Below are 26045 nucleotides of genomic sequence, written 5' to 3' on the forward strand. Positions count from 1 at the left end.
CCAAGTTATATTATTTAATGTCCTTGAACTGAAGTTTCATCTTCTCTCAGTGGGTTTAATAATAACTACACCTATCTTGTAGGATTGCAGGGAGGTGAAGGGAGATAAAACCTGTGAGGATATTTATATCCTTGCACTGTTACACAGATGTTTGATGTAATATATATGTGTATATATAATATATATGTGTATATATAATATAGATAGATACGTATTTATTACATACACATCATTGATATTATAAAGTAGGTACTATGTCCATCCTGAAATGTCCATGTTTTGAGGAGATTCTGCTATAAGAATTTTATCAAGCACAACACAACCAAATCATTTACTATGGACTGAATAGCATCCCCCTCAAATTCGTATGTTGAAGCCCTAACCCCCACTGTGATGGTGTTTGAAAACGGGGCCTTTGAGAGGTGATTAGGTTGGGATGAGGTCATGAGGATGGGGCCTCCATAATGGGATTAGTGCCTTTATGGGAAGAGACAGGAGACACGAGAGAGCTTGAACATTCCCCTTCTGCCTTGTGAGGACACAACAGGAAGGTGGCAACCTAGGCAGAAAGAAGGTCCTCACCAGGAACTGAATCAGCAGGCACCTAGATCTTGGACTTCCCAGCCTTCTAAACTGTGAGAAATGAATGTCTGCTTATTGAGTCACCCAGTCCATAGTGTTTTGTTATAGCAGCCAGAGCCGTCTAAGACACCAATGCCCATCCCAGTAAAGCTGTATGCACCTCCTTCTAGCTGTGCAGATATCCTACCCCAATGCCAAGACTTGAGGGAAACCATTATACATACAAAGGGAATCTACAGACATTAGTGTAGGCCAGATGGGTCAAGATTCAGAAGAAGTGTGAAGGCACAAACAAGCAGAAGCCCAGATGAAGGGACACTTGTGCCTAGCCCCAGATTTCTCGAGGTGACGCCAGCTTTGGTCCTCTGCAGGAAGAACAGTGGCCCATCATTCATTTCTTCTCATCTTTCATGTCAAGTTTGTCAAGGCATGACCTCTGATATGAATTTCAGCTGAGAGTTTAGGGGGCCAGAGTAAATAACACACGGCCTGTGTCTGATACCTACCTACGCAGGAAGCCCCCTAATGAGGTATGCTAAAGTGTGGTGTGTGTGTGTGTGTGTGTGTGTGTGTGTGTGTGAATTTATTAGGGGACAGGGTCCAGAGCTTCCACCAGATTCTCAAAAGGGTCTGTAACTCCCCCCGACACACACACTAAAAAGGATGAAACTACTATAGAAGATGGTCAAGATGCTTTAAAAGTAAGAGCACTATGTAAATGCAATGTTAGTTTTATGGCTCAGATGAATCTGCCCTTTACCTATTTCCATAAGTGGGAGTCCTACGGGCCAAGGATATCAGAACGGATAAATCCTGTGATAATGGCAGGAATCTACAGGAGCTGTCAACTAAATCCACATTAAATTACAAAAGCTGCCCGGTTCAATGTATGCTGTAGAAAGACCGCTTGCTTTCCAGATAATGAGACAATGCCAATACAGGGGGGATGTTTCCAGCAGTCCCTGAGGATGCCACATACTGTCAGACCTTTCTCTGATCACAATCCCCCATGGTCTTTCATTGTGTGTAGCAGACTCTGTCTGCTAGAAAGCCTTCCCTTCCTTGGGAAGAAATTCATTTCCTATCAATTACAGACACCAGTTGGCCTAAACCCAGCCTAGCAGCGTGCTCCATTGTAAGTGTTTGAAAGTATCACTGCCAAAAGAAATTGTAATTAAAAAACAACTTTACAGTGGACTGAAGCAAAACAAAAAATAATAATAATAACCAAAACTGATAACCGTGAAAACAACTGCAACAACCCTATGCCTATGACAGCCCTTCCTGGGTTGTGGAGATGAGGCACCTGAGAAGAGATGAGGTATCTAAAGGCTAAATTTTGGTTTTCACCATATTTTTCTCATTTTGATTTCTTTTGAAGATGTCCTAATATTTTCATAGTCATTTGTATCCCCAGGAAAGCCAAGGTGGCACATGAAGAGATGCTCAATATCAGTAGCCATAAGATAAATGCACTGAGGCATTATTCATAACAGCCAAGATATGAAAACAATCCAAGTGTCCACTGATAAAGAAGATGTGATACACACATGCACACACGCATGCACACACATACACACACTGGAATATTACTCAGCTATAAAAAGGATGGGACGTTGTCATTTGCAACAACAGGGATGGACTTAGAGGGTATTTTGCAATGTGAAATAAATCAGACCTAGAAAGACAAATACTATATGATCTCACGCGTATGTGGAATCTAAAAAAACAAATGAATAAATAAACAAAAAGCAGAACTGGACCTATAAATACAGAGAACAAATTGATGGTTTGCCAGAAGGGAGGGTGGAGGGGTAAAATGGGCGAAGAGGAGTGGGAGGTACAGGCCTCCAGTGATGGAATGAATATGTCACAGGAGTAAAAGGTACAGCATGGGGAAAAGAGCCAACAGTATTGGGATAGCGTCGTATGGCGACAGAGGGTAAGCTACACTTGTTGTGAGCACAACCTAACGTATAGAGTTATGAAATCACTATGTTGTGTGCCTGAATCAAATGTAACATTGTGTGTCAACTGCACTCAAAAACATTAGAAATACATTTTAAGAAAGAGAAACGCAAATCAAACGCACGTCGAAAGCACTTCATACCGATTAGGACGGCTGTTATGAAAAGGCGGGAAGGATGTGGTGAGACTGGAACCCTTGTGCATTGCTGTTGGGAACGTAAAGTGGGGCGCTGCTATGGAAAACAGCGTGGAGCTTCCTCAAAACATTAAAACGTAGAATTACCGTATGATCCAGCTATCCCACATGCGGGTAGACACCCAAAGGCAGACATCTGAACACCCATGTTCATAGCAACATTATGCATAACGGCCACAAGGTAGAAACCCCCAGGTGTCCACTGAGGGATGAATGGATAAACAAAATGTGTCATATGCATATAATGGACTGTTCGTCAGCCTTAAAAAGAATGAAATTCAGGCACCTGCTCCCACATGGATGAACCCTGAGGACATTATAAACGAGAAAGCCAGTCACAAAAGCACAAATGCCATATGATTCCACTTACGTGAGGAACCTAGAATGGCCGACTTCACAGAGATAGAAGGAAGAATGGAGTGTATCTGGGACTACAGGGAGGGGACAACAGGAGTCAGAGTTTAATGGGGACAGAGTTTCAGTTTTGGGAAGATGAAAACATTCTGGAGATGGGTGGTGGTGACTGCACGACAGTGTGAATGAACTGGACGCCACTGACCTGTGCATTTAAAAAGGGTTAAAATGGTAAATCCTGTGTTAAGTGTATTTCACGACAATAAAAAAGAAAGAAAGAAAAAAGAAGCCAAGGTAGCAAGCAATACTCACAAGATATAGGCAATCACCCCGATGGACCAGCAGTCCACAGCTTTGCTGTACGGTTTCTGGGCCAGGACCTCAGGAGCTGTGAAATGACAAAGGAGAGACACAAGCCTGACAACTCAAAAGCTGAAGACATAAAACATTTCTTAGATTTTTCTTTTCTTTTTCTCTTTGCGCCTCAGGATGAACTTTCTGTCATTCTAAAAACGGAGTAGAGATAGAGGACCTATTTTGGGTGTTGGCTTTCTTAACTAGAAAAAAAGTGAGAGCATTTGTGCGTGCGTGTGTGTGTGTGTGTGTGTGTGTGTAACTAGAGATTATCAGTCAAATTCAATCAGTCAATCAACAAATAGGAATAGGTAGCTCTCTCATATCAGTGCTGTGCTAAGTACTACAGCTCAGCTGAGACTGAGTCGGGGACAGGTACACTTCACGGGAGTCTGCGGTGTGACTCCACCTAAAATTAACTCAGGGAAGCCTCTCTGGGCCCAGCACAGGGCCTCCCTGGGTGCCGTGGGGCATGAACAGGAGGCCTGTTCCTAATGCCTTCACAGAGCTCACAATTCAGGGCAGTGAAGACCTGAAATCTGGCCCCTGGGGGGCCTGGCCCAGGCCCGCTCTCAGCTCATTCTCTAAGGTTTGGGGTGGGTCTCCCGTCAAACAGCCTCTCCCCTGTCAAACAGCAAAAACGCTCCTTAATCTCAACTCCTCCCTTCTAACCCGAGGGTCCTCTAGCCCAGGGGTCTCAGCTTATTCTGTCCCTGTTCTCACACTTGCTATTCCAGGCCTTGCATGCTTTCCTAAGCAGGACTAGGAACGCATACAAACTATTGCTGAATGTTTCTGGTTACGACGGTAAGAAATACCGGGGCGCCTGGGTGGCTCAGTCGGTTGGGCGGCCGACTTCAGCCAGGTCACGATCTCGCGGTCCATGGGTTCGAGCCCCGCGTCGGGCTCTGGGCTGATGGCTCGGAGCCTGGGGCCTGCTTCCGATTCTGTGTCTCCCTCTCTCTCTGCCCCTCCCCCGTTCATGCTCTGTCTCTCTCTGTCTCAAAAATAAATAAACGTTAAAAAAAAAAATTTTTTTTTTAAATTAAAAAAAAAAAAAGAAATACCAACCACAGACAATCCTCAAATCTGCTTGTAGGTTTTGACCCAATTCCTCCAAACTTCTGATGAGACTTTATTTTTTTCCTTTTTTCCCCAAGAGCAAAATAAATAGGTCGGTATGTCCTTTATTGGCTACATTCAGCCTCAACATGGTAGCAGAAGGAGACACAGAACTGTAACGCTGGGCAGCTCACAAACTGGAGAAGCGGCCCCTGGATACTTGGGAGCTGGCTGCATCTTCCTTGTCCCCACTTGTCCACACTTCCTTGTCCCCGTGCCTACTAAGAGCAGATTTCTCAGATGCTTCTATTACGGCAACTGACGAAAGGGAGTCGTTTACCACAGTAAGTGTCTCGCTGATTTAGGAGGCATGCTCTCCATGAGCTGATGTTCTGGTATGAGTGGCTACAAGGCAACAGATGGTAGGAGGTGACTGCATCTGCAAGGAGCTTATTTCTAAGCCTCCAGGGCCATCCACGTGGGCTGGTGGAAAGTTCAAAGGAGGCAGAGAAGGCTCACTGGTGACGCCTGACCCAGTGTCATCCCCCCAGCAGAACAGACGGCAGAATATCCTGAGCCCACAGCCAGGCTGGCAGGCAGGAGCCCTGGCTTCCACGTCACAGGGGTCCGCAGGGCTCTTTAGGAAGACGGCAAGCCAGCCCGGCCCAGCCACTCCATGACACCAGATGTCAAACAGTGATGCAGGGGCAGCTAGAGCTCAGGGCAGGATTGGGGGCACAAGCTCTTGTGTCACACCAGGTATGACATGGCGACAGACATGTGGAAGGAGCCCTGAGAAGGTGCGAAGGCACCTCCAACAGCTGATTTCACAGTTTATAAACAAAGATTGAGATGATCCACTGAGCCACGGTGTGTGGAGGGTAAGCGTCACAGCACCTGCAAAGCAGGCTTCACTCCTGGGAAGAGCTGATACTGTCTGTGTTCTTTTGCACACCCCATCCTCAGTTCTCTAGCCTGTGGGTGTGGGAGGGAGGACTCCTTAGAGAACCCCCTCCTCCCTCCTTCTCCTCCTTCTTCCTCCTCCTTCTCCTTCCTCTCTTCCCGCCCCGCCCCCCTTCCCTGACTGTTAGAAAGAAGGAAATTCTGGTCACCATCCATTACTCAGAAAACAAAAGAATAAAGAACGCGATGGCCCTCCAGGAACGTGTACATCCGAAGGCACCTGCACATTCAGCAGATCTACCTTCAGCCCGGCAAACAGACCTACGTTTTGGAGAACCGTGCGAGACATGGCACGCACCTGAAAAGCAAGTGGCTGACTTTTAGGCAGCTTGGAACTGGGATGTTGCTTCCGATGTTTCGATTCTTGAAGCCACAGATGACATATCCACAATTTTCAAAACCAGAGATTTTGTTTAAATGGTAAAGTTTATAACATCACACATACAGTTTAAAAAAAAAAGATAAAGAAACGGTGTCTGGATCTTTCTCAGATGCTTCTATTCTCGCAACGGACAAAAGGGAGCCACTGACGGAGAGATGCCAGGATCAGTAGCATGGGTGTTGGGGGGGAAAGTTCTCAATGATTAACAAGCAAATATCAAGGTAGCGATCCTGGGGGTGGAGGTCTGTATACCTGTGCCAAACATTTCTTGTTCTTTCTGGTGTTGTGTCTTCCCTAGGTCCTATCAACAAGACAATAAACATTTTTTTAACCAATTGTTGGCAGGTAAATCGCTTGCCTTGGGGTGAAGTTCTGAACTGCACTTGAAACACACAGAGAGTGAAAGTCCTTGGATGTGTAATGTAACAATAAACAAGAGAAAGTAGATTGATTTGGAAATGATATTCTCACCAACCTAAAATAATTAAAGAATTATGCAATGGCAAACCACACTAACGTGTGTTGATTCCAACTGCTCTTTTGATTTGATTCGTGAAACCAAATGTTCTCAGGACATTGTTTGAACAAGCCTGCCTACATCCCTATAAATAGCTACTTTTCATCTCGTAGTGATTCTTGGAAAACACCGATTCTCAGGCAATATTCAAAACCCTCCTGACAATTTGAAACGGCCACCCAAATCGTGACGAACCTCTGGGATCTGCTGGGATATTTTCTCTCCTGCTCTCCTCTGGGTCCTACAGTGGGCTCCCCTTGTTTGGCCAACCTGTTGAATTCTCCTCACCTCCTACCCTTTCCCCGATCCTTTCAGCCTGGAGCCTGCAGCCTGTAGTTCTGCAAGAGTCCACTCTCGCTCTGATCTTGGGAGAGGCCAGGTTTCACCTTGAGAACTGGCCGCACTCCCTTGTATTATGTTATTAATCTTATACCATTGGCAAAAATTTGGTTGTATTTCTTTTTTGTTAATATTTATTTGAGAGAGAGAGAGAGAGAGAGAGAGCAAGCACAAGTGGGGAAGGGGCAGAGAGACGGGGAGACACAGAATCCGAAGCAGGCTCCAGGCCCCGAGCTGTCAGCACAGAGCCCGACGTGGGGCTTGAACTCACGAACCGTGAGATCATGACCTGAGCCAAAGTTGGATGCTTAACCGGCTGAGCCACCCAGGCGCCCCTCGGCTGTAATTCTAAAATGTCACAGCCTCCAAGGTACAAACTCTCAGACAACAAATGCACACAGTCCCCATGGGGCCTCGGAGAGAGAGTGGGAAGGGTTCTCAGTCACACCCACCACAAATCCATCTCTCCCCCAACACCAGTCAGATGCCGAAAAACTTCCTAATGAAGGAGAAACAATTTTCTCTCCTGACTGTACCCAGCACAACTCACGTGCAGTGGGAGGGTGACAATGACTCTCACCACCCCCACACCTCCTCACAGAGGGAGGCTTTGCACGGAAATAACTTAATTGGTGCTACTGACACTTGACAAAGAGAGCCGTCATTAACGGGCACTGCGGCTCGTTCGAGATGCCATCAGCGCCCAGGCAGAGCGGGAAAGGGCTCAGTCTCCTGGTACAGCGGAGACAGAAGGACAAGACTCCAGGCCGGAGGATACAGACGATCCTCTAGTGCATCTCAAGGCACAGTCCTGGGGGCCGTGAGCGGCAACAGACCGACCCGGAGGCGCCGAAAAGGACACACACAAGATAGGTAGCAGCCGAGGGGGAACAGCTCTACCTGGGTGACACGTGTTGGTTTCCCAGGTTTCATCACCAAACTCCCGTGACACGCCAGCCTCCTGGACCTCCTCCCCTCCCCTCTGTATCTCCTCCCTACCGTGTGAATCACACTGCCGACCACCACACTTGGTACCGCTGGACAGCGGGGACGTATCTCTGGTCTGGATCTTCAGGGCTTAGCACATTCTGTTTGGTTAACCAATGGTTACTCCTGACACGAAGTGAGGGGAGGAAACGGGCAGAATTAGCCCTATGCCTCTGTCTGTGGCTGACTGTGTAGTTCATGCCACTCTCCTTTTAAAACCTTTTCTCAAAGGGATTTCGGAATCACTACTTCTAGGGCTAATGGGCAGGAAAGACCTTCGGGGAAGTGATCTCTCAGAACCTCCTTCTCGGGCAGACCTTGGGGGTTAACGATTCCGTTTTCTTAGCTCTCCCTGGTAGAAAGAGCATTCCGTTGGCCAGGTCGGTTTACTCCAGCAAACAGAAGTCAATCACGTGAACCACGCGGTCTCAGCAGGGCAGCCCGAGCTGCTGGAGATCTGTGTGGACAGACGGGGCCCTCCTTCTGAGCCCCACGCTCGTCTCATGCTGTTCGGCGAAACAGTTGGTTCAAAATTTGACATAATTGAATTTACTGCTGTGAGACTCACGACCAACCCACTGTGGAAAATTCCACTTGGTGGGAAGCGTCCTCCAGGCCAAGCTGTTTTATATTGGTTGAAAGCAAGGGTTCCTGGTAAAGGAATTCAGAGATTCCAAGAGGAAAAAAAAAAAATTCAGAAACCTTTCATCTTGTTTTTGAAACAATTAAATTGCCCATTTTCCTTCCTGAAAGAGAGAGGAGCGAAAGGCTTAACCAAGTCTAACTGGAAGCAGGAAGAGGGGCTCTGTTGAAGCAGGGGTGGCACTCAACCCCCAGGCTCAAAGAAAACAGAAAAAGAATTTTCCCTTTCCCTGTGCTCTCAAGGGAGTGCTGAAGAGCAGTTTCTACAGAGGGAGGGGAGGAGATTGAGAATATCTCTCCCTGTTACCAGGTTCATGGTCAAGACCGTCTGTTCTCCTCTATGGAAGTCTAAGTACCGCTGTACTCAGTACCTCAAAGTTGACCACCTCCAGTGGGTGAAGCAGAGGACACGCAGGAGGGGTGGCCTGGGGTGGGAGCAGCCCTCCATGCCAGAAAGTGGAAGCCCGGGACCCAGAACCATGGGACCCAGGCAGGGTTTCTTGCGTTCCTCAGTTATTTAACAGCTTGGGTTCCATATCAGGCACTGGCTTTGTGGTGTGAGGGAAGCAGACGTGGGCCCTATGCCACGGAGCACCTGTTCTCCTGGGTGCCGCGTGTGGACACAGCTGCAGAAGGAACGCCAGCCACAGCTGCCTTCTTAAGGAGACGATCAGACTAAGCCAGACAAGAGTGTGGCAAGATGGCACAGGTGTTGATCTTTAACCCTGAATACAGCCCTGAAAATACTGAACCTACTCTAAATAAAACTCCAAGTATCCAGGAAAGGATATATTACCTCCAACAGTCAAACAGTGGAGAAGGTGCAAATAAAAAGACTAGAGAACAGGAAAGACACGAGGTGGGGAAGAAAGGCTGTGGCTAGTAAGTTTTGAGCATATGCCCTTGTGTTGTGCTCTGAGAAGAAATTAACAGGTTTAAAGACGAAAGACTGGGAAAGGTAGGAAGGACTGTTTTGTCATTAAATGGGAGGTAAAGATGTGAAATGGTTTTCTTTAAATGTGAAATGGATTTAGGTGGTTGTAACTTGAAACAACTTTAGTTGTCTGGAGTTAAGAATTTTTTTTAAGTGTATTTATTTATTTTGAGAGAGCTGGAGAGAGTGCATGTGCTTAGGGGAGGGGCAGAGAGAGAGGATCTCAAGCAGGCTCCTTGTTGTCAGTACAGAGCCCTATGCAGGGCTCAATCCCACGAACCGTGAGATCATGATGATCACGACCTGAGCCGGCAGCAAGAGTCGGATACTCAACTGACTGAGCCACCCAGGTGCCCCTGGATTTAAGAAGTTTTATTTATTTTTTTAGGGTTTTTTTTTTCTTTTAATGCTATTTTATTTTATTTTTGAGAGAGAGAATCTGAAGCAGGCTCCAGGCTCTGAGTTGTCAGCACAGAGCCCAACGCAGGGCTTGAACTCATGAACCATGAGATTGTGACCTGAGCCAAAGTCGGACACTTCACCGAGCCACCCAGGTGCCCCGGATTTAAGAAGTTTTAAATAGCCATGCACACTGGCTTTGCAGTGAAAGAAATCTAGGATCTCCCACTTACTACACCTGTGGACTTGGGCCAGTCATTTAATCTTGTTTTAAGCCTCCATTTTGTTCATCTGTAAAATGGGAACATTAACAGAGCCCAACCTTCAGGACTGTAATGAGGCTTAATGGAAACAATAAACATATAATAAGGTATAGTCAGAGCTAGTAGTAGTTATTATGTAAGGATGAAGGGTTGAGAGAACCATAGGATAAAAACAGAATGGAGGTTTTATTATTTGTTAGAGTGAAGGATGGACAGTTCCTTGACATCACTTGGTACTTTCCCTTCATTCTTCTTTACATAATGGAAATGACTCGTAAATGGAGATTTCCACCCTTTTGATCAGAGCCTTCGGAAATCAGAATTGAACTGGGCCCACAAGTGATGGGAGGGCATGTCTGAATACTTGAATCTTGGAGCTGGAAAGAGACTTACAACCCCCATACCAACCTCCTGCGCACATGGGTCCCTTTGTTCACCAAGTTGTCGATCCTTTTATTCGCTTCTTCACTGACACACTCATACATCCCCTCTAGGTCCAGACACCATTCTAGACACCACAACCCAGGAACTGCCTGTTGATCATTACTGACGGTGCCCGGGCATGGGAATAGTCCACCATAATATCAAAGATTCCCACAATGGCTGAGAAACACTGGCTGGCCATGGTACCTTCATGGTTCTGCATTTATTGAGAGAAGAGAATGACTGTACTCCTTCTACATTCTCTCTCCCTAGCCCTCTGCCTTCCCCCACAGCATCCCACCCTCTCCTACCTCCAGGCCAGGTGTATCAAGATTACCTTCCCCATCACCCTAAGCTCTTTCCAATCTTTTAACCAGCAGCAAGGGGGCACTGCCCAGATCCAACCAATTAATTCTTCTTTCCATTGGCCCCAATTATAATTCTTTTTTAAAGGGGAGTTAGAAAAATGTGTTCCAGAAGACTACTTATAAAAATGGGCATATCCTAATTTTTTCCCTAATTCTTTGCAGTGTATGAAACTCCTGCCTTCCCCCTACCTGCAGAGACAGAGCCAATGGGACACTAAGATTAGCAGCACTCTACCTTTCCTCGAATGTGCTTCTGTCTTTGGAAATGTGTTGGAAATGTCCAACCTGCCTGTGACATCAGCAAGAAGAGGCTGGCAGACAGGCTGCTTGCCATCCTGTGACCTAGTCCAAGGCTCCTTTGTGCCTCTTGCTGGCTGACCTCACCTCTCTGTGGAGGTCAAGGAGAAAGGCCCTCGACTTGAACTTCGTGTGTGTCACGACGAAAAGGCCCTAAGAGATGGGAGTCAGTCGTGGTCAGAAGTAGTGGAGACTTCTTTTACTATCACGGCTTTCCCCCAGGCGGCTCATGGAAGGAGATGGCAGGGCCTGGATTCAAGTTCGGCTGTGCTAGCCAGGTTAGGCAATGTGATAGGGTCTTTACAGGGAGGAGCTTAACAGAGAAGTAGTGAGAGGAGTGATCTTCTAGCAGAGGGCTTTTAAAATCATTAGATTGCACACACAGAGTGGTGCCACATCTCTGCCATCTAAGATCCAGCAGTGAGTTAGAGGACAGAATTACAGGCTGAGCCCTGAGCCAATGTATCTCGGAGAATTTGTTATCTTTCTTTTTTCTTTTAAAGTTTATTTAGTTATTTTGAGAGAGAGAGAGAGAGAGAGAGAGAGAGAGAGAGGAGGGGCAGAGAGAGAATCCCAAGCAGGCTCCACGCTGCCAGTGTAGAGCCCAACTTGGGGCTTGAACTCACCAACCATGAGCTCATGACCCAAGCCGAAATCAAGAGTCAAACGCTCAACCAACTGAGCCACTCAGGCGCTCCAGATGTGTTATCTTTCTATGCCTCAGTCTCTTGTCCTGAAGGTCACCTGCTATTTTGTCCTGAAGTTACGCCTTTGTGGAAAAGAATCTGAGCTCAAGTGAAGAGCTGCATGGGACTCTGCGTTTTAGGGAATTTCCACAGGTGGGGAGAAGGAATCCGTGCAGCACCAATTCATGTGGTGGATTAGTACAGAAGGCCTTAAATTGAACTGTAATCCAGTTGCAACGAGTTGGAGAAGTTGCATGTTGGAGAAGTGGTGAGAAGGCTTTCTTTTAATTTTTTTCTTAATGTTTATTTATCTTGGGGAGAGAGACAGAGGATGAGCAGGGGAGGGGTAGAGAGAGAGGGAGACGGAATCTGAAGCAGGCTCCAGGCTCTGAACTGTCAGCACAGAGCCTGACGCAGGGCTCAAACTCACGAACCGCAAGATCATGACCTGAGCCGAAGTCGGAAGCTTAACCGACTGAGTCACCCACGCACCCCGAGAAGGCTTTCTTTGAAACACTGGGAGAGAAAAACGACATTTCTGCCCAGCGGCTGCCTGTTCGGAGATGATAAATAAAATTCTACACATCAAGGAAAAGAAAATTCGGGCATCCATTTCAGGGTGGAGTTTGGCTTCAGGAAGAACTGATGACAACAGGCAGTATGAGCAACCATGCTTAGTCACAACTCTTTCTGTAAGCAGACTCTGCAGCAGGTGGGGTTAGACAAGAAAAAACCAGTTAATGAGGGGCTTTACTACAAGCCTCTCCATAAACTGTGTGGCTTCACCAAGGTTTGGAGAACTGTAGCCTGGATTGCCGGCAATTAAAAATTCAGCTGAAACACAGACCCATTCTTTGCCTGTGGTTTGCCTTCAACCCAAAGTCACGGAAGTTAAGAGGAGTAGGGCTCTCTTTGGCTAGCTCTGTCCTCGGCCGGACAAGTTCCCTTGGAAAGCTTTCTCATCCTTCCCTCAGAGTTGTAATTTACTAAAAATGCATCGCAAAACAGTGGCTTGCTCTGATTTTCCTAGTAGCCTCTTGAATTTTACCACAGGCATGAAAAGTCCCCACGAAAGTGCCGTCCTGGTTATAATTACCGTTCCGATCTGAGCTGGAGTACTATTCAAATGCTACCAAAGCCAGAATGTGGCCAGTGGGTGGAGGGGTGAGGCTAAGGAATGGGAAGGGAGTGGAAAATGGGAGGGCAGCTGGTGTTCTAAAATGTGGGAGAGACTTGGAATTCAGTGGGAGGGAGGAAAGGAACTGTTTGGCGTTAAGGCAATTCAGGGCAACGTGGCAAGAAATAACCCTGTGATGTCGCCCTCAAAGGTTGTCCTGAGATCTAGCCTCCGCCGACACGGGTTTGTGACCACAGTGGGATGGCTACTTCGCTCCTCCTGAAGGCTGACAAGCTTCACTTCAAGATTAAGAGGACCTTTACAGGCATTCCGGTGTTTTGGGTTTTAGTCATTAAAAGAAAAAAAAAAAGAGTAAGTTCCAAAATGCTGCAAGGTTTCTTTCCCTCCTCGACACCACAGTGAAGTTTAGAAACCATGATACTCCATCACAGTATCCAGTATTTAGAGAGGAGCCGTTCAGAAATTGCAGAAGGGTGGAGGCCCCTGGGTGGCTCAATCGGTTGAGCATCTGACTCTTGGTCCGAGTCCTTGTTTGGGCAAGCCTCCTCTCCAAGCCAAACGAGTCTGCATATTTCTTCCACACTCGATAAGAAGCAGCTGGGGACTCTGAGCCTTTGTTCTCCTGCTTGCCCACATCCATTACTCTCCTTGTCTTGGCCTGGAATTCTACTCTTCCTTCAAATCACGCCTCCTCCAAGAGTTTTTCCCTGGTCGTTCCAGGCCTTGCTGATTCCTCTCTCACCTGTATTTGTAATGTTGCTTCTGAAATATGTCGGTTACTTCATACTGCACACATGCTACCAAATATGGGTCTGTATCACCACTGGTCATACACCATTGGAGGGGCCCTCGGTGTTGGAGCGGCTCTAAGAGATGCCTGCAGTGGGACCCCCATACACAGGGATGGAGCGAGGCCCACATTCTCCTGCCATCAGTGATGTGATGTTCTGCAAGGGCCCTTGTTCTTTTAAAGGACACGTAACATCAGGGCAGCTGTTCAGGGTAAAGGATGAATTCAAGGGTGATCAGATCCCTTTGCCTTTTCAGGCACCGTGTGTGTGCTGGGATACGTGGGATAAACAGCCCTTTTTTCACTATTTATTCATAGCTAGAGAGCTCATTTAAATTGAAGTAATCTTGGGGCGCCTGGGTGGCTCAGTCGGTTAAGCATCCGACGTAGGTCATGATCTCACAGTGGAATCAAGCTCCACGTTGGACTCTGTGCTGACAGCTCAAGGCCTGCTTGGGATTCTCTGTCTCCCTTTCTCTGACCCTCCCCACTTGCATATACTCTCTCTCTCTCAAAAGAAATAAATAAATAAATAAACAAACTTAAAAAAAAAACTGAAGTCATTTTGACATTGCCAAAGTTCACTATTTAGCTGAACAGTCATTTAGGCAACAGCCGTAAGAACAACAAAAACAAAACAACAGTGCCCGTAAATTGAAATCAATACTTCTACCGAGAAGGAGTCTGAAGTCTGAACTATGGCTAAAAGCAGACAGCAACACTCTGCACCTGGCTCGGGCTCCCGGACAGCAAGGCCCCCAGAATCAGAGGAGTGCTGACTGGGACTGGGCTCTGCCCTGTTTAGATCGAGGCTGGCCAGTAGGGATGAGGCGGCGGTTTCTTTGTCCAAGATCCCAACAGCGTCCTGATCTTGCAGAGATAAGCCAGTGTTGGGGGGGGGGGGCGGGTGGGGGTGGGGGTGTCCAGCCCCAGGGTGACAGCACGCTGGGGTCCTCTTACAAAAAGCCACTTCACAGCATTACTCTGGCTGTCAGGCTCCCACCGGCTTAATTAATTAATGGTTCAATTAATCCATAATTCAAGGCCCCCAAAGCCAACAATCAACACCCAGTCACCATATTACTTGACTTAATAGCAACTGACACAAGGTACTTTCTCCAACTCAAAGTGCTTCCCAGGATACCACACCACTCTGGTTCCCTTCCTGTTTCACATGCTGCCTCTTCAGAGTCCCCGGGGCTCCAGGACTCAGCCCTGGGACCTTTCTTCTCCTCCATCTTTCCCTGCCTCCCCCTTAGCCACTTCATCCAGGTTCACAGCTTCACAATACATCAGCCTCTTGGGGCGCCTGGGTGGCTCAATCAGTTGAGTGTCCGACTCCTGATTTTAGCTCAGATCATGATCTCATGGTTTGTGAGGTTGAGCCCCGTGTCAGGCTCTGGGCTGACAATGTGTAGCCTGCTTGGATTCTCTCTCTCCCTCTCTCTCTGCCCTTCCCCTGCTCTCTCTTTCTCTCTCTCTCTCTCTCCCTAAAAATAAATAAATAAACATTAAAAAAAAATACATCAGCCTCCAAATACGGTCCACCCTCATTATTCACGGATTCTGCACTTTTAATTCGCCTACTCACTAAAATTTATTTGTAGCCCCCAAATCAATACTTGCCATGCTTTTGTGGTCACGTGTGGACATGAGCAGAGAGGCTCAAACTGAGTTTCCAAAGCTCACGTTCCCTGCTTAGAGGTCAGACAAGGTGACACTCTGCCCTCCTGTTTCACCTCTCACACTACAAACAAGTATCATTTTCATGGTCTAGCTGCTGTCAGGTTTTTTACATTTTTGCGCATTTTGTAGATTCATGGTTTAAAACAGCCCCCAAGTGCAGCGATGAAGTGCCGTCTAGTGTTCCTGGCACAAGAAAGTGGAAATGTGCCTACAGAGAAAATGTGTGGCTAGACCAGCTTCACTTAGGTGTAAGTTATGGTGCTGTTAGCCATGAGTTCATCGTTCACGAATCAAGAATATATATTAGGGGAGCCTGGGTGGCTCAGTCACTTAAGCATCTGACTCCAGCTCAGGTCATGATTTCGCAGTTCGTGAGTTTAAGCCCTGCATCGGGCTCTGTACTGATGGCTCGGAGCCTGGAGCCTGCTTCGGATGCTGTGTCTCCCTCGCTCTCTGCCCCTCCCCTGCTCATGCTCGGTCTCTCTCTCAAAAACAAAAATAAACATTAAAAAAATAATATATATTAAATAAGATGTCGTTAAATAGAAATACGTATAAAACAAGGTCATGTATCCATCAGTAGATGACAATGCTGTGACCAGAGACTCACAAGGACCCTAAACCTCTATTTCCCGGGTAACAGTAGGTCAGTATTTACTAGTTCAGCGCTGGTGGTGACGTTACAGAGCATAACTACTACGTGTGATGAGAATCAACTATATCTTGTTGCAGACAGGACCTCTTGAGAGAACTCCAGACTTACAGTCCAACCGCCTTCTGGACCTTGCAAACTTTAACAAATCAAAATCCGAACCCCTGGTGATACTTCTGTAGCCTGCTCTTTCCACAGACTTTGACATCTAAAGTAAAGGTAACAGCCTCCTTTCAGAGGCTCAGGCCAAAAAATACCTTAGAACTATCATTGGCTTCTCTCTCTCAAGCCCTACTTTTAATTTTTCAGAAAATCTTCATGAAATTACCTTCAAATTTTTTTCTGGAATCTGATACTTTCTTACCACTTCCACTTTGCCAACCTAGCCCAGCTCCCACCATTTCTCACTTGAATAATTCCAGAGCCTTCTAACTGGTCTCCCTTCTTCCACCCTGGCCCTGCACCCTGGCATCTCTCCTAATCCCCACCTGTCCCCTAGAGGGATCCTGGTACAGGTCAGATCATGCCATGCCTTGTCTCAGAACCCTCCAATGGCTCCCCACCACCCTGAGTAAAAGTCAGGGTCTTGACAATGACTTCTAAGTCCTGGTCTGCACATGCTCTGCCTATTAGTTCTCTGACTTCATCTTCTACTGCTCTTCTCTTTGTTCACCCCGCTCCTGTTGTTCTCCCACATACCCCTGCCTCAGGCCCTTTGCACCATTCTTGGAACGCTTTTCCTCCAAATAACAACATGGCCAGCTCCTTCACTTCTATCAAACCTTGACCCCACTGTCACCCTCTCAGTGAGGGCTGCCTTGATTACTACATTTAAAATTGCCACCCCCTACACACACACACACACACACACACACAACTATTCTCTTTCCTGCTTTATTTTTCTTCATAGCACTTGTCAACCTAAGATATTAACAGACTTAGCTGTTTGCATACAGTCTGTCTCCTTCTCGCTCAAATATAAGTACCTTGATTGAGGGCAGGGACTTTTATCTGTTTTTCTTTTCTTGTTTTTTTTAATGTTTTATTTATTTTTGAGGGAAAAAGAGCATGAGCAGGGCAGTGGCAGAGAGAGGGAGACAGAGGATCCGAAGTGGGCTCTGTGCCCAATGTGGGGCTCGAACTCATGGACTACGAGATCACGACCTGACCTGAAGTCAGATGCTCAACTGACCAGGCCACACAGGTGCCCCCTGTTTTTATTTTCCTCTCTACTGATGCATCCCCAGTCTCTAAGAACAGCAGGTAGGCACTAAATACATAATCCTGGAATGATGAATAACGTAGCACTTACCAGACATTATTCAATTTACTGGTTTTCCCTCTTTTTCTCACAACACTGTGAGCATTTTAAAGTCTGAAACTCTGGCCCTACACATTCATATTCTTAACACCAAACCACTGAGCACAGCACATAAACTTAATAAATGCATGCTGAATGAATGGGAAAAGAGGAGACAGAGAGAAATGCTAATTTCTGCGAACCTTGGGTTTTTACCAGTTTAACAAGCATTTGTGCAAAGATGAGTAAGATAGTCCCTGCCCGAGAAAAACGTGTGGTGCGGTGGGAAAGGGACACCGGTGCATATGGACCCCGATGCAATGATGTAAAAAGGGTCAGGAAAAGAACTAGGATGACAAAAGAGAGAATGGGTGTTGGGAAAGCAACCAAAAGGGGGCAACATGTAAGTTGGGCTTTGATGGCTGAATATCAGGAGTTGGCCATGCAGACTGAGGGGGCAGGGGAGGAAACAGCCCGATCTCTGTTGCTCACTGCCCGAGGTACGTCTACAGGTTATAAGCTCCCCCAGTGTCGCCCCTTCCTTGCTCTAAGAGGCCTTCCTAGGCAGCTCAGTGCTCAACACACATGAATGAGCAGAACCACTACATTCGCACCCCTCCCCACTCAGAGAAAACTCCGTATCTGACAACAGCGTTACCTGATGGCCCCACTGGCCACCATTTAGGGTAGAAAGAGCAAGGGCCACATCTAAACATGCTTCCCAGTTCCCAGACTCGTCAGTGTCTGACATCTAAGCAGAACCAGACCACTCGAATGACAGCCACTTAGAAACCCAGAGAAAGTGCCATTCCTGGGTTCTGCCAAGACGCAAAGAAGCAAAAATCCATTTAGAAAGTGCTGGAGCTTTCCAACATCAGAGCCAAATATGAGAACAGTGGGATGCGTATGTAAATACGGACACTTCTGCCGGAACATTTGAACTGCAGCCCGAGAGTCGGCCTCCTGCCGGGGGGAAGCGGGGCAGCCACAGAGCCCTCAGCTTCTCGGCCGCCGTGGCCAGGGCAGCGGACCGCACAGAAGGTGGCAAAGCCATCCCGGCAAGGAGCGTGGACAGCGCGCCCTCACAGGCCTTTTCATTTTCTGGGGTCTGGGAATTGCCACTGTTGGAATGGGCCTTCCCCCTCCCCATCTTTGAGGACAAACGAGAAGAAGCGCATCTTCACTTTTATCTGCCGCCCGCCTGGCGGCCGGGACTGACCCGGAGAGAGTCTACATACCCGCCGCACACACCCTGCTCCTGTCACACCCTGGGGCACACACGTGCGCTCTCGCGTGCATCTCCCACCACGGCCGTGATTCCCAGTCCCCCCGATGGGGTCCACTCCGCCGGCCCAGACCTGAGAGCACTCAGGGTACCGCTAATCTCATCAAGTCCTGTGCCACACCGGCTCCTCTGCCATCAGAAGAACCTCCCCGGCTCTGCCCAGCGCACACACCCGCCAGGGACACGATCCCTGCCTGTGCCGGTCACACCATGGCCACCTCCTCCCCCGCACCCCGCCCCCGAGTCCGTGGCTTCCCTTCCTGTTATTCTCCGTTCCCCTCAGCCTGCTCTTCTCCCCTCTCCTTCGAGCACCTTTGCAAATGAACCGGCTGCGACGTAACACCCGTGTTATGCCAGCACCTGAAGGGCCAGGAAGGGCCCCAAAGGGCGTTTGGAGTTTCCCACAATGCTCTGGGGCCCAGGCTCATCAGGTGGGAGGACTGCTTTCCTCAGCCTGCCTGGGGGATCACGCGGTTGCACCTAATACCAAACAGGAATGATGCCCGTCACAGAACATTCCCTCTCCTCTTTCAGGGCGAGCTTCCTGTTCTCATTAGGAAAAGCCATCATGGTTTGTACAATGAGAATTCAGCCTCGGTCTCTGTTTTCCAGAAGTCTTTTCCAACCCCATTTTTTCCCTGCTCTCAGACATTCCCGGTTTATACCCTTTTCCCAGGATTTTCCCACTTGAGAGCTTTAGCACAAATGGATGCTTCTGCCTGGAACACTCTGTCCCCTAACATTCCCAAGGCTGTCTGCTTCTCCACATTCAAGCCAATACCCAGGTCTCATTCCTGTGCCCTTAACCGTCCTAGTCCCCCTCCCCGCCATCACCTTGCTGCTCTGTGGCATGTCCTCATTTGAGTTTCTCCATAGCACTTACCGTGGCCTGAAACAACCCTGTTCTTTGTCTGTTGTCTGTGACTCCCGACTAAAGCATAAGCTTCATGAGGGCAGGCCTGCTGTCTGACTCATGTACAGCCTTCACCCCAGTGCCCACAACAGCAGCTGGTCCATAGTATGCGCTTCAGTATACATTTGCTGAATGAATGAATACATTCATGTAAGTCAACGTCTCGAAAACACAAACGGCACCGATGGCCTTTCTCCAGGTCCCCAGAAGACACAAGATGATTCTCAGTATGCGAGTGTTCAGTTCTTGTAGCCCTTTCTGTGCTCTGTATGTTTGGTACGAGGGCCCTGGGGTTCTGATTTTAGGAAAGACTTTAATTCTTGGCTTCTCCAGTACAGATCAGGACTGGCTACTTCAAGAGAGTGACTTCGACAAGGCATGAACCAGATTCCTCCTATCGATATTCTCTTTCTGGCCGCTTCTGTCTCAATATGTTTGTGTCTGCACTTCATGGTTATCTCAGTGTCTCACTGTAAATCATTTGAAAACACAGATATGGAGGCACTATTTCTGGCATCAGAACGTGGGAATTCATCCAATCAACTCCTGGCTTCCACCCAGGCCCACACCCCAATGAGACAGGATTTCTGCCCGACTATTAAAACGTTTCAGGGGAAATCGCCTCTCTTCTAACTCGTTCCAATGTCTCTTGGCCTTTTTATTCTCCACTTAAGGGGAATGAAGGCAGCTGCGATCATGTGCCAGGGCTGAAGTGCTTAAGACCAAAGAAGCTGATATGGACACCCACACTGTGCTTACCAACATAGCCCGGGGTGCCACAGGCTGTGGACATCACATCTCCTTTGCCCTCCATTTTTGACAGTCCAAAGTCACTGATCATTATTTTCGATTCCTCGTCTTGACTGTAGTACAAGAGGTTTTCAGGCTAGAAAGAAAAAAAGAAAAAAAACACTGACAAAGTGTGTTTAAATATGGGTTAATTGTGGGAGACTCACGAAGCCACAAAGTCTAACCACAATTTAAGGATACGCTTGACTCGGGACACAGCAAATGCAGTAAGAAAAGCCATGTTTAATAGGAGTGATGAAGGGGACACTGCACAGTTTGGGGCACTTAGAGGTTTTCAAGAAAAGTGAGTCCCTTTGTCTACTTTCAAAAAGTGAACCATAAATTGGGGCTGCCTAGAGAGCCCCTAAGACTTGTCAATTTATTTCCTAGGTCAGGGGAAAGGGAGTTCCCAGAAATGAAGTCACTTCTGTAGGTGCTCTTCCATTTCCTTGTTCTTTCTTTCTTTTTTTAATGTTTATTTCTGAGAGAGACAGAGACAGAGCGCCAGTGGGGGAGGGACAGAGAGAGAGAGAGAGAGAGGGAGACACAGAACTCGAAGCAGGCTCCAGGCTCCAAGCTGTCAGCACAGAGTCCGACGCGGGGCTTGAACTCACGAACCCTGAGATCATGACCCGAGCAGAAGTTGGACGCTTCACCGACTGAGCCACCCAGGTGTCCCCCACCCCTGCCCCGTTCCTTTTTCCTGACCCCTTTAGCAACCTTTCTCGAACCCAGGGTCTCTCTCCCTGCCCTCCGTAACAGCCCATGTCCTGAGGCTCTGGCAGATGCGTTGCGTTTTCCCCTTTACTGAGCCAGCTGACCCCTGCTCGCTGGGCTCCCTGGGAAACGGAGGGATGTCATCATGGATGAATCGTGTCCAGAGATCCAGCACTTTGTAGCCACGTGTCCTTAAGTGCCCTGAGCTTCTGGTTGCCTTTTCGGGAAAACACGGGTCGTGGTGGTTCCTCGTTTGCTTCCCTGAATGGGGAAGCTGGAGCTGGATGGAATGGGGAATGCTGGAGCTCAGAGGGTAGTAACTCAGGACACATGGCTGAGGCCTGACCACAGCTCCTGTCTCTGCTACAGTCCTGCACAGCAGGGGCACCTCCATGGCAGCTACACAGGAGGGGTAAGGGGAGGCAGACGGGTGGAGCAGGGAGACAATGAAGCTTTATTTGCATAGTGTTTTATGAAAAGTCAAGGTATCATTCTTAGAAAAAAAAAGGCGGGGGGGGGGGGGGGGGTGGAGCTTGTGGAGACCAAGGGAGATGTCCCAGCCTCAGGGCTGCACCTGTCCTGCCCAGGCAGAGCCTGACCACAGAAGGGCTGCCTCAATTAATGATGTTGTCCCTGAGAGACACAATGCTGAGGACGGACACCACTCCTTTCCCCCAACTCAGGAAATTCCAAAGATTTGCCCAGTGAAGAAGCAATCACTTCTCTGATTTACGTTCAACCTTAAAAGAAACACAACAGGGGGCACCTGGGGGGTGGCTCAGTTGGTTAAGCATCTAGCTCTTGATTTCGGCTCAGGTCATGATCTCGGGGTCAGAGGAATGGAGTCCTGCGTGGGGCTCTGTGCTGACAGTGGGGAGTCTGCTTGGGATTCTCTCTATCTCTGTCTCTCTCTGCCCCTTCCCCACTCACTCACTCTCTCTCTCTCTGTCCCCCAAAATAAATAAATAAATACACACATACACACACATACCACACCAGGAGGAATCTGAACTGGGCAAGCCACTTCCCCACAGTTTCCTGTCTGGCTCTCCTCCCATCCCAAGAGTGATTGAAGCAAGAGTCTCTTGTCAGTGGTTTGCGGTGGATCTTTGGTTTCTGAGTTATTGAATTTTACCAACTCTTCTTTCATTCTCTCATCTGGTGGTGAGGGCTATTTAGATTTGAGATGGGCCTGGAACTTCTGGATTTTAGAATTCACGGGGCAATTCTGAGCTGTAGCCATTTCTGTGAGGACATTCTGAGAAGTGTTCAAGACCCACCCCCCTGCCCCGCCTTGACCAAACTATAGTCGGGCTCCCCTGACCCCTCTTCTAGGCCTCGGTTTTGGCCTTCTGTGTCCCTCCTGTCTTGCTGGGGCTGCAAAGTCCAGTCTTAGCAAGAAACCTGCTAAGTCAGAATAGACAGAACCCCTCACTCTTGATATCTGGCCAAGCTCTTTACCTTCCACCTTGGATGTTGTTAAAGAAAATGTATTCACACACTTGGTAAAGACAGTAAGGAAGACTTTATTAGGGACCACTGCAGTGGGATTCTGCAGTAGGAGAGGAAGAGTGGACTCAAGACCTAATACAACAAGGAAAAGTGGAGATTTATAGCCCAGGATCAGGGTGAGGGTCAGTGAACAGAAAATTACTAAGAGGTGGGGCGCCTGGGTGGCTCAGTGGGTTAAGTGCCAACTTCAGCTCAGGTCATGATCTCACGGTTTGGGAGTTCAAGCCCTGTGCTGACAGCTCAGAGTCTGGAGCCTGCTTCAGATCCTGTGTCTTCCCTCTCTCTCTCTCTGCCCCTCTCCCACTCATACTCGGTCTCTCTCAAAAATAAAATAAACATTTTACAAAAATTAAAAAAAAAAAAAGAAAATTACTAAGAGGGAACATCAAGGGTGGGGGGATTCTGGCTATGCCAATTTCAGAGGATCCTTGCTGAAGGCAGGCCAGGGTGGGCAGATATGAAAGGTGGAAGATAAAGAATTTGATCAGATATCAAGGGTGGGGGATGTTCACCAAAGTGGCTCAGTGGGATTTTTTTTTTTTTAATATTTGTTTATTTTTGAGAAAGCACAAGCAGGGACAGGCAGAGAGCAGAGACAGAAGACATGAAGTGGGCTCTGTGCTGACAGCAGTTAGCCCAATATGGGGCTTGAACTCACTAACTGAGAGATCATGACCTGAGCTGAACTCAGATGCTCAACCCACTGAGCCAGCCAGGTGCCCTGGCTCAGTAGGATTCTTGCTCAGCCTGGACTACATGGGCAGAGCCAGTGCACTAAGGACAGAGCCCAAGGATGGAACCTGGCCAGAAGGAAGAGAACCTGGTCAATGGAGAGAGACTGCCAATGTCTAAGTTCTTGGCCAGGCTTTAGGAAGGATCCCTCCATCCTTGATACCTCCTCTTACTAGGTTTCTATCCACAACCCTCATTCTGCTCAATGGCTATAAGTCCTCACATGCCCTTGATGATTTTGGAGTTGAACCCAATTCTCTCCCCTATTGTGATACCCTTCTTGCAGTAGTCTTAAATAAAGTCTTGTCTTAACAAGTGTCAAAATAACTTTAACAGAACACAAAAGAAAAAAAAAATACTACCCTTCTCCTAAAATCATAACACAAAAAGGAATGACACATTTACAGTGACGTCGATCCTGTGGATGAAGCATGAGATTAGAAGAAAATCAAATGCACACTTGAAGGTGCTTTCAATGAGTTTGAAAAGAGAATAAAATGGCCCAATCAATAATCAAAATAAGAATAATGCTTAAAAAGCAGGCCAAAATAATCCAATCAAAAGGTGCCTGTGGTTCATGATTTGTCTGAATGTTGAGATCATCTTTTGATGAACAGTAAGGATCTGATCATGGGGGCAGAGAGGACTTTTCTTAAGTTTCTGACTTTTTTTCAAGTTTATTTATTTTGAGAGAGGAAGAGCACACACATGTGTGCATGTGCATGTGAGTGGGAGGTGGGGTAGAGAGAAAGGGAGAGAAAGAACCCAAGCAGCCTCCACAATGTCAGCATGGGATTCCTCTCATGAACCATGAGATCATGACCCGAACCCAAATCAAGAATCGGATGCTTAGCTAACTGGGCCACCCAGACTCTCCTTAAGTTTCTGACTTTTAATCTTCCTGTCCCAATGATCTCATGCTCTTAAACAAGGTTGCATCTAGGCAAAAGACTGCATGGAATCAAATATCCCTCCTTTGGGTCAATTACCAATGAGGGTTAAATCGGCTGGTCATTCACAACTTAGATAGATACTTATCTACAACCATCTCAAGACTCAGTCAAGGCAGCAGGGCTTTTCTTCAGGGGAGTCAGGCAACAGGAAAGTGGGAGAGAGGACAGGCTCAAGGGCAATCCAGATGGAGGCCCCCAGCTGGCAGTAGGAGTGCTTGGTCAGGTGGGAGGCACAGAGGGGATCTCACAATTCTGCCTGAGGTCCCAAGAGGCCCAGGACTCACCTGAAAAAATATTATTCTTTATTTTGTGACATCGTTGCAAGACAACTGATGGACAATACTGGAATTGGAAGGTCAATACCAACCCGTTAACACTTCGCATAATAAGAAGGGCACCTGGGCAGCTCAGTTGGTTAAGTATCTGACTCTTGGTTTTGGCTCAGGTCATGATCTCAAGGTTCATAAGTTCAAGCTCCACATCAGACTCCATGCTGACAGTGCAGAGCCTGCTTGGGATTCTCTCTCTCCCTTCCTCTCTCTCTGACCATCCCTTGCTGTGCTCTCTCGCTCTCAAAATAAATAAACTTTTTAAAAAGTTCACATAACAATCTTTAATTTAAAAAAAAAATTTTAGGGGCGCCTGGGTGGCGCAGTCGGTTAAGCGTCCGACTTCAGCCAGGTCACGATCTCGCGGTCCGTGAGTTCGAGCCCCGCGTCGGGCTCTGGGCTGATGGCTCGGAGCCTGGAGCCTGTTTCCGATTCTGTGTCTCCCTCTCTCTCTGCCCCTCCCCCGTTCATGCTCTGTCTCTCTCTGTCCCAAAAATAAATAAAAAACGTTGAAAAAAAAAATTAAAAAAAAAATTTTAATGTTTATTCATTTTTGAGAGAGACAGAGAGACAGAGTGCAAGCGGGGAAGGAGCAGAGAGAGAGAGAGAGAGGAACACAGTATCTGAACCAGGCTCCAGGTTCTGAGCTTTCAGCACAGAGCCTGACATGGGTGGGGCTCAATCTCCAGAACTGTGAGATCATGACCTAAGCCGAAGTTGGACGCTTAACCAACTGAGCCACCCAGGTGCCCCAACAGGCTTTTAAAAGATCTGAATCAACACTTCCTATAAAGTTTATATTATACATAATCACCCTCCTAATCCAGTGATTCTCAACTGGGGGCAATTTGGCATCCCAGGGGAACATTTGGCAATGTCTTTGGTTGTCACAACTGCAGGAGTCTATGCGCATCTAGTGGGTAGCAGTCAGGGATGTGGCTACACATCCAACAATGCATAGAACAGCCCCCCGCGGCAAAGGACACACTGCAGGGGCTGAGAAGCCCTGTCCTAATCTGAGGGGTCAGTTAGTGGGCACTTCCTGTCTCAGTCTCTCATTATCTCTAGTAGCTTCCTGGGGCAAGACGACACAAGAGTACCTTGCTGGAGGGAGGTGGAGGTGTATTCGCAGGGGCATGGCGGTATCCCAGACTGCGACCTAATCTTATATTAATCTGATCATGTTCTCTATTGCTCTGACCTGGATCATACAGTTTGTTTTCATTTTCTAAGATATTTGTGAAAATTTACTATCCCAACCCCAACTCCTGCCATGTAGGTCAAACTCCCTTGTGCCTCTGAAAAGCAATGACGAACAGTCCTAACATGGCAATGTTCTCTCTGTGGGGACAAGCCTGGCGGTCTCACAGCTGCACCAGCTGGGAGCTACAAGCACTTCTCTGAAAGCGTCATGTGGGCGTAGACAGCTATGACTCCTGCACAGCCCATCTGCCTTTCGAAGGGGGAATAAACACAGTCACGCATAACATGGCCCCTCTAGGAATGTCATCTGCGTGGGAATTATTTCTATCA

General features: G+C 47.7%; 1 protein-coding gene across 8 annotated transcripts in view; it reads right to left on the bottom strand.

Annotated features, from left to right (window-relative positions):
* Positions 1–26045, bottom strand: part of CAMK1D (calcium/calmodulin dependent protein kinase ID) — a 502732-nt gene that overhangs the window by 37122 nt on the left and 439565 nt on the right. For all 8 annotated transcript variants that reach the window (XM_058681891.1, XM_058681890.1, XM_058681888.1 and 5 more), the window contains 2 exons: positions 20240–20366; positions 3413–3488 (listed from right to left, as the gene is read on the bottom strand). In XM_058681891.1, the coding sequence (XP_058537874.1) occupies positions 3413–3488; positions 20240–20366 (203 nt within the window). The remainder of the gene's footprint in view (positions 1–3412; positions 3489–20239; positions 20367–26045) is intronic.

The sequence above is a fragment of the Neofelis nebulosa genome, chromosome 8 (genome assembly GCF_028018385.1).
Source record: "Neofelis nebulosa isolate mNeoNeb1 chromosome 8, mNeoNeb1.pri, whole genome shotgun sequence".
NCBI classification, from domain to species: domain Eukaryota; kingdom Metazoa; phylum Chordata; class Mammalia; order Carnivora; family Felidae; genus Neofelis; species Neofelis nebulosa.